This window comes from Ascaphus truei, chromosome 2 (genome assembly GCF_040206685.1).
Source record: "Ascaphus truei isolate aAscTru1 chromosome 2, aAscTru1.hap1, whole genome shotgun sequence".
In the NCBI taxonomy this organism is placed as follows: domain Eukaryota; kingdom Metazoa; phylum Chordata; class Amphibia; order Anura; family Ascaphidae; genus Ascaphus; species Ascaphus truei.
The window spans coordinates 170,755,356-170,769,244 of NC_134484.1; the positions used below are offsets into that span (position 1 = coordinate 170,755,356).

A 13,889-nucleotide genomic window follows, 5' to 3' on the forward strand; every position below is an offset into this window, starting at 1 on the left:
TTATTTAATTCCGTTATTGCTGTGGAACATTACCCACAATGCAAGGTTCTGTGTGGAAGATCATGTGACCAGGCAGGCACTAGTAGATAAGATTGGTGCGCTGCTAGAGAGAGGGCAGGGCTCAAGAGCCAGAGCCTGTCGAAGTAGGGGAAGGGGATGTGACTTTGTAAATGCTTTCTATGAAACAAAAATGCTTGCTACATTAGAATCATAAAAAAAGTCTTTAAAAATTATTTATAAAAAAAATGCTATAAGTATTTTTTCATAGAACTGATTTATTTAAAAAGCACACGTAGGATATTGCTTGAACTGTAGCAATCATGCATTCCTGTTTAACTTTTTTATTTTTAAAATATAGTTATAGGTGGGAAGCAAGAGGTCTCCCGATACATACAAGGGGTCTCCAGGTTCCCTAGATACATACCTGTATGAGGTGACGATAGCAGCTCTGGCAGGGCTATCGAAACGGCAGATTTAAAGCTCCCCCGTCACGCGGACCAATACAAGGCAGTGACCTCGTCCCTTCCGGCTTTTCATTGGCCCGCGTCACCATGACCTTTTTAAACCTGCGGTGCACCTACTGTGGAGGCGAGTATCTCGAGGAGCAGGGGGTCCCCGAAGCTGAAATTAATGTGGCTCAACTCCCGGAGACACCCGGCTTCAAACATATTTAAAAAAAAAAAAAATTTCTTCCTTTTTAATTGTAATTTGATACATAATTTAAAAAATAAATTGTTTAATTGTAAATAGAATTTAACAGATGTTTGAAGGCTTTTTAAATAAATGTGCTCTTCATCGTAGACTATGCTGTAAATGAATGGCAGTGTGTAGTAAGCAACAATGAGAAATGTCTCGAGCAACTGGAGCAGAAGCCTGGTCCCTTCTGGCACAAAGGGATCTATATGGGAGGCACGTCATTCTTGATTTAAACATCTATGGAATTAGCGGAGAATGGCTAGGGTAGATTTGTGCTGTAAACAAATAATTTTGTCAGCAATGTGTGAACTGGTGTGTACATTTCTAGCACTTTTTTTGTTTTTTCCCCAGCACAGGGTTTAATTGCATACGGTTGATATGTTCAATGTTCATTTGTTACTTTGAAGGGGGTTCGAAGTTGAAACATTGGGTACAGGTGATAAAAGGACGGGAGTAGTGTTGTACCGGGTAATGTTTTATATATAAAAAAATAAAAAGGGTAACGGGTATCCGGACAAAATCAATAGTTGCAGGAATTAATCCATTACACAGCAGCAAGTAAGCAGTGTGAGCCGGGGAACCATGTGACGGGAGCAGGAGCGTTCCTATTGGACAGACAGCTGTCCAATAGGAACGCTCCTGCTCTGGTCACATGGTTCCCCGGCTCACACTGCTTACCTGCTGCTGTGCTGTGTAATGGATTAATTCCTGCAGCTCCCACGCCGGCTGAAGACACTTCTGATGCTGCCACAGGTAGTGATTATTTTCAGATATCCTGACATTACCCGGCACCGGGCCCACTTCTCAGTTGCCAGGTCCGGGTAATGTCCAGGTAGTTTAAAATGTTCCGGGTACTCGGTACATCACTAGACTGGAGAGTTTCAGAATAAAATAGATTGAAGAGAAACAGTGGTGCTCAATATTCAATGTGTGCACTGGTAGTAATAATGTTCATCATGTTTTTTATGAGACCACAAGAAATCACACTGCACCTTTTCAGCAATATAAATGTCCATAAATGAAGAGCCAAAGGCCAAATAACCTAGTGATGTCCCTTGGACTATCACAGCAATGGTTATAAAACAATATACCCTTGTATATGATACATCCCCAAAATAGAGGCACACGGTAACGAATATGAGGGCAACTGCCGTTACCTGCCCCTAGGGGTAAGGCGAATCCAATGTGCAGGGTCCCGTGGGTAGCGTGCAGTCCTGAAGAGTAGATACGAAAACAGTAGGGGAGCAAAGGTGCACAGCAGGTAGAAATATATAGGCTACTCCAGGATAAGATAAAAAGTATTTAATGCATCAGCAGTTCACAACAGAAAAAATAGTCACCAACGCGTTTCGTTAATTTGTTAATAAAGTTATGTTTGTATAGTGCTACACTAGCGCCGAGAGCCTGGTAGGGGTGGCGCCTTGCTTCGCATCTATACAGGGTTTGGTCATGTGTGAGTGACGTCATCGAGCACCAGTTCACCGGAAGGCCTGTCTGACTGTCACTCTGACGCGGCGGACCTCGGTGCTGAGCGATGACGTCGCGCCGGTCCGGTTTTTGTCGCAAAATGGCAGCACTACTTGGGTAAGATCATTTGTTGTCTATCACACACCTTGACAAAGTCCCACAGGACGAAACGCGTTGGTGCATTTGTGACTCTATTTTTTCTGTTGTGAACTGCTGATGCATGAAATACTTTTTATCTTATCCTGGAGTTGCCATATCCTGCTGTTTCAGAATAAAATAGAGCAGCTTTAACATTACCAAACATCAGCTAACTGCAACAAATGGCTCACACCTTTTGGCTGCACCAAAGGCTGTCTGCCTTTGGGGTGATGCAGATGTACTGAAGGGGTTCAGATTGATTGCAGCAGTGTTTTGTGTCCTTTGTCCTCCTGGGTCAATAACATTCCAGTGTACAGGGTTGCCCAACACACATGGCAATAAGCAAACACAGATCTTAACCCTTAACACCCTGGTTTTGTGAAGAGGAGCAGCTCTTGGGGAACCCCATCAGACGTGCGACCCCTGCGTCTTCTTGTTATCCACCCTGCCGCCCCCTTTGCTTCTCCTGAGTCCCAATACTCTCCTCTTAACCCATTTCTCACCGTGCCACGTCTAAAACCGTATTCTAAATCACCGATTACCCTTGTTGTCGACATCAGGGATAAAAGGTTGGTACAGTAATTGTGTGCAGGAGAGGGGGTAATTTATTGTGCCATTTTAATTTAAAAGTAGATTTTATTTGTAAAATATTAAATGAACCAATCTGCTTGTTACATTTATTAGGGATTAAACACATTTTTACAATACTTGTATTGCAATAATTGATATTACAGAACTTCAAATGTCTTCATTTTTGCTTTCTATTGGCTATTCATTTAGATTTTACTTGTCAATATCGTGTTGTGTTTTTTATTATTTTTTATTTTTTTTAACGCCCAACCCTAGATCTTGCTGCTGGAAATACAGCCGTGCCATATTCAGAATCACAACCACGTGGTCGCTTATGTTGTGATCACATGGTTGCATGCACCCCACCCCCTGTGAAAATGCAAACTCTTTCTCCCCTGGAAAACGAGCAACAATCTTATGACGTTCTCAGGCTGGCATAAGGTCCCCTGGTGTTGTCCTGAAAACACCAGGGGACCTTATGCAGCAAAAACAAATACTGTATTTAGTCTCCTCTAAAAATTGGGCAGCAAGTCCACTCACAAGTATTAGTTGCTGTCCCCTCCTGTGATGGTTTTTCCTCCCCTTTCTGTGAATAAAGCCGCATTATTTTGCCTTTACTCTGGCTCCCAAAAATACTACCTGCTTGCATACTTTGTAGACCTTTCAATAAGGAACTTTGATAATTAACTCCGGTTTGATAACTGTTATGCTACGGTTGTGTAGACGGTTATATTTTAGGACAAAATGGGGGGGAAACATGAATGTTAGTTGGTTATTTCCAACAGTTTAATCTTGGAAATAAAATGAATGTCCATTTATTTTTAAATCTCTTGCCAGGAATAGGTTGGTGATTGACAGCAGTTTGACACGTGCGGCAGTGTTTCTTTATTGTATTTATTTTGTGTGTCCCCCTGTTCTTTTTTTTTTTTTTTTTTAATTATTATTATTATTACAACAACTTGTCTATTTTTTTTTTCTTCTATTTTTGTACTCCAGAGTCATATTGATTTGTCGAGCGGAAGCCAGCTTGTGCTGTGTAGAATTGTTGTTTACCTGCTGATTTTGTTTAGATGCAAGGTTGACCTCCCTGGTCCTGGCAGATGTGACCCTTTTGCTAAAGCACTTTTTCTCTTGGCACATTGTATTTTCTTCTGGCTAACACTGCACTATTTCCTTATGGAGCCGCTGAGTACCGGAATCAATGGACTGCAGGCCTTGTGAATGCGAACGCCAACATACTATAAATAATAATGCAAAGTTTATTCCCAGTTCATTATCAATACAACTAAACATGGACTGTGTTCTTGATTTTGAGGCATGAAATAGTCAACACGTCAACTTTGATGTGCAATATTATACTTTGAGGAAAAATGTACCCCCGCTCACAAAAATGAGCATGTTTTATATGATTATGTAATATATTGAGACCTTTATCTGCAATCTTCTACAGTAACAATAGTAATAACCTTCAGAGTTGACAGTTGGGATGAATGCAAACAAATGACAAGCTTCTTCCAACTACATCTAACATTTGTGACCACATGAGAATGAATTGGATGAATGCATGTATACGTTTCAATGTTTGTAGTTCAAAGTAACCATTTAAATTAACATTTTTAATTTGAATCGGCTTGATGCCGTTTAGAAATGAATTCCATTGACTCAGAATTGTTCAGCAACGGCCTCCATACATTTGACCTGATTTGTTTCACCCGAATGGTCTGGGCGCCCGTGAAAGGTAGCTAGAGCCAGTGCTCTATAAAGCTCTCATGCAAAATGGAACGACAATAGCAGTACAGGAGAGCTAGTGTGACACTAGTTTTCTTTACGTCTGCTTACTGGTTCTAGAATTGAAAACTACATTGGAATTGGTGCTCTGCGTGTATAACTTTGTGGTCCCAGAGGTGCTGGTTTAGAATAAGTGCCCATGGCTTCTGTCCAGCCCTTCAGTTCTGTAGGATGAAATATTGCTGAGAGCAAGAAGCTCCAGTTGTTGACTAACATCTAATTATTTTCTCAAAGCAATCTGAGGTGACTCCCAAGTGTCCAACTAGAAACAAATTAATATATCCAAACTCTTGGTGCACAAAGAGAGAAAATCAACCTATTGATCCCCATCTGCGCCCATGAGAGCATGACATTGTACAGGGGTATCCAGAAGATTCAAATGTGCTTTTAGTTGCATACTAGTGTTGTCATCAAATACAGAAAAACATTGCATAACATTATGGATCGGACACGTTGTCATCCGATTTTAGTCAGCCTTCTGAAACCACAATGACCCAGGGGAAGATATAATGTAACTTTCATTGTTCATGAAACATCTGATGTTTTGCCAAATAGAGGTTGCATGCACAGCATTCTCATTCATGAGCAACCTTTTGAGGGCTCACCTACTTATTATTAAGGCTTTTACTGTGTTTGTAAAAGTGTGTTCTGTTCTTAAAATGAAACGAGCAACTTTTTTCATGCTGAATGTGCAAAAAAGTGATCTTTCATAAAGATTTTAGTGAAAAGTAAACCTGTTTTGAATAGTTTCTGATTTAAGACCGGCTGTTTTGGGCCCTCGTTCACCCCATTTCCTTCTTGAATAGGTACAGAGAAAGTACGGCAAGCTCAGAATTGTAAGCACCTTTACATTGTAAATCCGGACTGGCTTTGGAGTTGTATGGAGCGATGGGAAAAAGTAGAAGAACAACTGTTTCCTTTGAAGGAAGATTACATAAAGTCTCAACGGTATGTTCAAACGCAGAGTCACGTTTAACTGTCTGTATGACCGAATGTATATAAAATAAAACAAAATCTCTAGAAAAGGAGCGCAAGACTACATAACATATGTAGGTTGCACTAGACACAAATGGTTAATTGCAATGTGACACAAATCTAACACTACACAATAGAAACCAGAATGAAAGCTCATCTGTTTAGAGCGCTGAGGGTCTGTGTGGCATGGCGTGTCCTCCCAGAAACTAACACCGCTTGCTGCACAGCTATGGATCGTCACTCAGGAAACACTCGTACCCTACTCATTTCGCCACACTCCGTTGCTTCGTCATAAGGTTGTGTATATAATGTGAATTATGTCACACCAGAAAGTATCAATTATCTAGATGAGACTCCTACACATGTCAGTGGAATTAGTTCACTTTGGTCCTAGAAGGGATAGACCCTTTAAGGGTTACAGCATGCCTGTTGTTGAAGATGTAACTCCTTTTTTGCACAGTATAGGGGAAGGTGCAAACCATTTCTTCAGTGCTAATTTTTGTGCCATGTACAAGCCATTATAGACTGTCATTTTGTAACATGGAATTAAGTTCAGGATGGCTGAAGTCGTTATTGGCGTGTCAAGTGTATGACGAGGTTACATTTCAAGTCCTAAAAGGCAATTTATTCATGAATCCATAGACTTCTGCTCCCCTCCCCCCATTCGATCAAGCAAACGTTACAGAACTATTGGTCACTTCGAGTTCTATAAAATGTATTGTGGACAAACTCCTAAGGGGTTTTGTAAGCATTTTATTTTTACCATTTATGTATTATGATCTTTTTATACAGTTCAAAAATGAACAATACGTTAAAGAAATTGCAACAGCAGCCACATTCCAGTTCTGATTTCTAAAGCTGATGGGTTTTTTTTCTTTTACCTACAGAACAATTAGCCCCACCACCTTTCTTGATGTACACAGCGGTTTTCAAACGCCACTTTTCCACCCTACCCCTATCCACCCGAAGCCTCAACCCGGTCCTGAAGTCCGTCTCTACGACCCGGTTACTGGGAAACTTATCCGGAAGGGATCACAAGGTGCCAGCCAGTCGCCATATATTCAGGCACCTTCTCCACCTCTGACTTTACCTGTCCATGGAGAGCACTCGTCCTTCAGGTACATGAATCGCTAATCTGGGACTCCTACTTATTATGCTGTTTAGTGTGTGTGTGTGTATGCACCTCCTAAAAATGTCTTACACGTGATTCTCATGTAATGTATGTGTTCTGCAGAGTTATGTCGAACATTACAGGGCAAAAAATTGGCAGGATGTCAATTACTCAGGTTGTTGTTCTTATTATTATTTTTTTTTTTTTATTATTACTTGAGGAATCAGATTAAAAGAGCAATTAGTGCTCTCCAACTTGTATTTTCCCTTGTGTATACTATAGCTCAAAAAGCAGGATTGCAAGACAAATATTGTGAATCCCTAGTATAACCAGTGCTTATGGTTTTCTAGCACAGTTGTGGACCACTAGAAGCAACCCTCCTCACACGCGCCCCCCCCCCTTTTTTTTTTTTAAATAAAAAGTTAATGTAAAAACATGACGTATAATGTTTTTGTCAGCTGTTTGCGCTGTCATTTTGGGTACAGTTTGATGGTTTCTTGTATCCACCTTCATCTATTTCAGCCGCAATATAAATATTGGGTGGCTTCCTAGACCATTAATTCCCTCCCAGTTGACCCTGCAATGATTTACAAGCTCTTGTTTGCTTTTCTCTAGGTTTCGGGCTATCTTATAGGTCTAACATAGAATGATTTGCAGATCTCCTCACTTAAAGTAGTTGCATTAGATTTCAACACAACCTCAGGAAAAGACCAGTTTTGTTGATGAAGCGCCTTGTAGTCTCCACGGAAAACACGAAGTTTTTCTTCTTCTTTCTGTTGCCTGGAGTGAAGAATATACCGCCTACTGTCCCATGTAAACACTCCACTACAGTCTCAAGGCCATTTTTACATGAAAATGATAAAAATAACAAATGGCAGGGGGAAAAAAATGGAGGCTGGTAATCTGCTTTATTGGGTATCGCACTGATCTCATGTTTTAATAGCGGTTATTTTCAGGTGGAGCTGCACCTTTTGCGAGTGCAATACTTGTTGCATAAATACATTTATATAATGTTGCTCTTCTATTGCCTTTTTCTATTTGAAAAATATACATCTAGTTTTCTTGTTTGTAACCTACCTTTTTTGTACACAACTGCAATAAAAGTTTAGCTCCTGCGCCTTGTGCCCTCAGTGTTTGTTGTCTGAGTCGCAGTGATCGGGGTGCTCGCCCGGTGTTCTTGCTTTCCAGGCCGCTCTTCTGTGGCATTTGTCTTGGTCGTGACTCCTAAAACAATGCTACCCCTTCCCAAATTTCCTTACTCACATTACATCACTCTTGCAGTTTTTTTTAAATGTATTTATTATATTATATACCTCAGGATTATACTTGTCCTAATCAGCATTAACAGCATCCATTCTAAGGATTGTCTTTTATAAATAAGCAAAATTGTTTTCTGTGCGCTTATTGAAAGCTCTTGACACTTGTGATCCCTATTGGCTACTATATAAAACTCCCACTTAAAGAGGCAGTCCAAGCGGCACTTAATATATACAGCATTTGATTACTTTTATTGAAAACTAATTACCTAAGCTGCTGATCGATCACAAGAGAGCAACTCGATCAGCAAAGATTCTACATCCCAGGGTTCACTTAATTGCTGCCTTTCATCTTCAAACACGCCTTCAATCAGTGTAACTCAGCAGCTACAATGTATTCTTGTATTACTAAGGTAACATCTGTTACAGTTTACAGCACAAACTACTGGGAATATTAGCAACAAATAATCACAAACCGGAAAGAGTAAGGCCGTGCCTATAGTGCGTCGATGGCGACACGGCGGGTGACGTCACCCGGCGGGGTTGCAGGATTCCGGCAATTTGATTTGTTCAAGGGCCGTCATGTGACGCGACAGCCCTTGAAAAATCAAATTTTGCCAGTTTCCGCGACAGCGACGTTGCTTTGTCGGCGGCGGCGGCGGCAATGTATTTGTTTTCGGGCGACGCCGCCGGCACTATAAGCACGGCCTTACAAAGATCTTGCACTGCTGGGGAGTTGTGCTAAAACCTGCTATAGAAATCAAAGGATGCTCAGTATATTAACTCATTAAAAATGGCATTAAGAGTTACGTGTGTGTGTGTGTGTGTGTGTGTGTGTGTGTGTGTGTGTGTGTGTGTGTGTGTGTCCTTTTTAAAATGCTAATGGCTTGTTCACACAAACCCACATGGATCATTTGTATGGCATTGATATTCTGCTCTGACTGCCCCAATGTAAAATAATGCTAAACATCCTTAATCTGTCTGCTTCAGTAAAAGTACAGAAAGTAGCTGCCAAACGAAATACAATGTCGTGTAATTGATTCCCATATCTGAAGATTTACCTGTTAAATGGTGGTGAGTGATCCAGGGAGTAGGTGATCGAAGGGCACTTCATTCCATTCATTATTTTGGGTCGTTTAATAAGGTGTGCAATAGCCTTCTGTAGGACCCTGTTTGACATAATATTGCTGCTTATTTACTTGCATTCAGCTGCATTCTATGCCGAGTTTGGTTCCACAAAGCACTTGGATTTGCCGAAGACCTGAAGGGGCACAAGCAGTAAAGCAGAAGCACCCAAGTAATACATCTCATTTGTACGTGTGCCTGCCCCGCATCATGGGCACAGCACCACTGCATCGCTTTAACCTTTGTAGTAATAAGGGAATAGCAGCAAGCATCTAAAGGTAGACACCCTGCTCAGCTTATTAAGATAATTGAATAAGCGTATTTGGGTTACTCTTGAAACGTAAGCTGCTGTTGTGACAACTATCTCATGGAGGAGCAATGTATAATGTGTAGAACACTACAATGGTGCCTTCTCGGTGGTGAAAGGGTAATTATAGCTTTACTTCATGCTCTAATAGCAATCTATTATTTGGCAATAAAGTTAAGGTAACTGTATTTGAAGAAGCTGGTTATGGCTGTCAAACCACAAACTCCAGTGTGAGCGGAAAATTCAGAGGGGACTAGGTGGTAAATTACCATGTGATTGACATTCTGTATGAAATACAAGGGCAAATGCCTGGTGCCAGCAGGACAAGCTGACACACTTTCATTTTATACAAGGTTATATAATTTATAGGGATCTGGTGTTCGTTTTTACACTTTTTGCTGTGGAATTATTTTCACTTACAATGCGTAGAAATATTAACTGAATAAGAGACTTTTTGCGTTTTGTTATATACGTAACATTTAATTTTGAACATTTTTAAGATTTAAAAAAATAAGTTGGGAAATTATATTTTTGGAACTTGCCTATTTTAATGTAACCATTTTGGTTTTGAGGTGGTGATGAGCAGAATGATTTATCTTCACTAACAGGCTTGTGGGGGTGGAGGGGTTATTCGTTAGACAACAGTAGTGCCAATCCTTGCTCCTGAGGAGGAAAGTCCGTGCGATTGTGTTCAGATCGGCAATATCCCAGTTTAATGAAGAACCCCCATAATTGTTAAAAATGATTTCAGTATGGCATTGCCCCAGACATCTGGTCTGGATTCACCTATGTTTGCTACCCCATCACTATACCGTACTTGGTAAAATCAACAAGCAATGCATTAAAAACTAGACATCAGAAATCACATTTGCAATTTTTTGTGCTTTCATTAACTCATTTAAAAGTTTATAAAAATGAAATTCTATTCTCTGAAGTTTCAGCGTGTGGCTATGTAGGTTCCTATTCAGTGTGCTGTTTAGTTACTTAAATGTGCTGGAGAAGAATTTAACATCCTTTTTATATAAATGGCACTAACATCCCCCGCTCGGCCCTGGCGTCAAATGACGTTACGTGACCATGACAACACGTCACTGGAAGGCAAGTGTGTTTATAGAGGCCTTGCGCGGCCCCCCGGCATTTAATTTAAATGCCTGGGGGGCAGAGTGCAGGACCTCTAACTGCTGCACCCCCCAGTTTGTGCACCCCTGCTGTAGTGCTCACTGGCCAAAAAGTCATACTGGTGCTACATTACATAAGCTGCATTATAGGAGGGGACAAAAGGGAATTGAAGCTGCATAGGAGGGCATTTTCCAAAATATTGAAAGCATACAGAGAGGTGCCTTCTTTTGACACTGGGGGATATCAGCCTTTATATACTTGGTCCAGTGAGTCAATCTGAAATCCCAGAATGATGGGGTGTCTGCTACTCCCATGTCTTATTAAAGCTGCAGTTCAGGCTTTAAAAAAAAAAATATATATAGTTTTTTTTTTTTTACTTCAATAGTTTCATGTGGGCAATCTCTACTTACCTAAAGAACTGCATAGCTGCTGGTCAATTCGTTCTCCGTCTATTGATCAGCAACGTTTGGCGACATCTTTAAATATGGGGAATGTATTTCCTCTGTTTCTGTCACTCAGTGGAAGCTCATGAATATTCATGAGCACTCCTGCACTGACATGTGCAAGGGTGAGGGCAGGGCTCACAAAGGGGTGTGCCAGGGCTTGTGACAGGACATGAAGGGGCAGTGCCTTAGCAAATGGTTGTTAAAATAGAATACAAGAAAATTGGTCTTTCAAAGTTGTTGTTTTTTAAAACAGAAAATGCTAAAAGTATTTTTTCTTACTTCAGAACTGATTTATTAAAAAAAAAACACATGCAGGATATTGCCTGAACTGCAGCTTTAATCTTTATGGCGGCAACTGTGGAGATGGAGCCAACATTAGGGAGGTTTCTCGGGACCTGTGTATTTTGGACTTATTCCAACCTGACGTTGAAATGGAGAGGGTTCTCTCTTTCAATCTTGGCTTGGTTCTTGCCACAAAATCCTTTGGGGTTTGTAACTTTTCTGTAATATGTGGGGAAGGAACATTAAACCATATAATTATGATCTACAGATTCTGTAAAAAAGTGCGTGTGGTCCATGTATTGAAAAATACAACCGAAGACCACAAGGATAGGTTCTCGCGGGGTCAAAAAGGTGTTGAAAGCTCAACATTTTAGGTCCCAATTGGGCCTTTTTCAAGATATGTATATTATCAAAATAAAGTTGAAATGGGCATTCACAGGTACAGTACTTTTTATTCCCTCTAACGTTTCAGGGAGGTTCTGGAACAGGACTGAAATGTTGTGTTCAATTAAAAATACTTTGTCATTCCAAGGACACGTTGGTGCATATGTAAACTTTTATTTTGATTTAAGAATTGATAATCTGTGCACCCAGGCAGGTGGATTAAAAGCTGACAGGGATAACAAATAAAACCACAGAAGCAAAGATAAGGAATTGCTCCTCTAAGGATTTTTGTTTTAGAGTTGCTTAATGAATTACCCCCCTGAGTCTTATATACTCTTCTATATAAACATGGACTGTTAAGGAAACAACTTCTCAATTATTGACCTTTTTAGATAGTGTCTGAGCATTATTCAAGCTGTTCCTTTAAAGAAGATGAGCGCGTAGCATGTCTATCACTGTAATCGGACAGCAAGGAAACCTTTTGGTTTCTGTTGTCAGTAAAGCTTTACTGGAACCTCCAGCATAATGGTCCCCTCGGTAACCTAGCAGTATTCCATTCTAAATTTGTCTGCTTATGAGTTAAATCTTTGTGGGTAGAAATGTGGATCCAGCCTTATGAACAAGACACACCCACCATAAGTAAGTCTCATTTATTTATCTTGTTTTTATAATATGAATGTTTTTTTCCAAGTAACCCCCTTTTCCTTTATATTATGTTATGATGCTGATGTTTGCCAATTTGTGAAAGCAATTTTAATTTCTTCAGCTGGCTCTTCTCACTGCATCTCCCAACATTAATACACAATATTTTTTAGGTAATCATGAACCTAGAAGGCCCAATTAAATGTGTGCTGTATAATTATACACCCTCGATTGGGATGAGGACAGTTATGATTTACACATGATCAATTTAGTTACACACAGCCTTACCCTACCCAGCAACACTGCTTATAGTATCTGTACTCTGCTAATGCACCCTCGGGTGTACTAGCCCTTCAGGACGGACCAATTGACCCTTAAGTGTGTGTGTCTATAAACAAGTCTTGGTGGTCATTTGAATTTAGCTACTCCCTGTTTGTGTGAAGTCACTGTCCATTTAATGGAATCCACCATGGCAAAGGACCCTACCCGCTTTTCTACCTGCTCTGTAACAGAGAGGGAGTAGTAGGTGGTGTAAAATGCTTGATGAAAAAGATCAACTTCTGTCAATCAACTCCCAATTTTAAAATAAAATATTTATTTCCAAACTCCAGTGACATGTTTTCTTAAGAATGATCTAGGGGGCTTCTAAATCGCACACATTATGGTCCAGGAATCCCTCAATTCAGCTGAGCCCCTGTTCTCCCAACGTGACCAGGAGAATTGAATGGACATTGAATAATGGCTGTTATCACACTTTCTAGTTCCCTGTTTTTTGAGTGGATGTGCTCCCTGTTATGCCAAGATTTCCGAAAACGGAGCATTTCCACCTATTTATATCTTAACAAAACAGGAAAAAAGTAATATTTTTTTTTTTTTTTTACATTTTGCAGTTTTGTGTAATTATCCAGTAGCTTTTCATTTTGGTGCAAATTAGGTTTTTACAATTTAATTTTTAATTGTTGTAGCCTTTATACAGTATTTGTATTGCAATGTGTCATACAGATATGAAACCAGATATTGAGCTTCTGTAGATCAGAAAAGCTCAGCCAGGGCTTTAATCACAGAATAGATGTGCTGAGAACAACTTTATAAATAATTAATGTATAACTCCAGGTCAATGTGTACATTTTTTTTTATAATGGTTTGTAAATTGATTCCCTGTGGTATCGCCTTATACTGTGGGATTCTCTTCTCAATTGTAGTTTCTTTTGGAAGGGAATAATGGCTGTTCAGATATGTTACATTCAAATAGCTGAAGAAATACATCTGCATGCTCGATTTTGAGACACAATATATTGGGAAACAAGTAATGAATACCTTCCTCCAGCTCATGATGAAGAGGTCCTATTTATAATCCATGTAGTAAACTATCCGTTGGTGGCAACGCCACAAAGAGCACCTTGCTCAATGTTATGTAAACCGTGGGTTTGATTGATTTCACCTCTGGAAACCTTTGTCATTTGACAGAGTTGTTCAGCCACATCAAGAGCAACTGTTTGACGATGAGGAGCTGCCCACAGCCAGTCCGGACGAAGAGCAATCCGGCCCATCCCGGAGAAAACGTCAGCCGAGTATGTCTGAGA

General features: G+C 40.2%; 1 protein-coding gene across 2 annotated transcripts in view; it reads left to right on the plus strand.

Annotated features, from left to right (window-relative positions):
- Positions 1 to 13,889, plus strand: part of CTDP1 (CTD phosphatase subunit 1) — a 143,269-nt gene that overhangs the window by 43,913 nt on the left and 85,467 nt on the right. Inside the window, exons 9-11 of one of the 2 annotated variants that reach the window (XM_075585531.1) lie at positions 5,466 to 5,607; positions 6,522 to 6,752; positions 7,361 to 7,860. In XM_075585531.1, the coding sequence (XP_075441646.1) occupies positions 5,466 to 5,607; positions 6,522 to 6,752; positions 7,361 to 7,379 (392 nt within the window). In that variant the 3' untranslated portion in view covers positions 7,380 to 7,860. Of the gene's footprint in view, positions 1 to 5,465; positions 5,608 to 6,521; positions 6,753 to 7,360; positions 7,861 to 13,773 lie in introns of those variants that run through there. The other variant, XM_075585529.1, reaches the window with a different exon arrangement.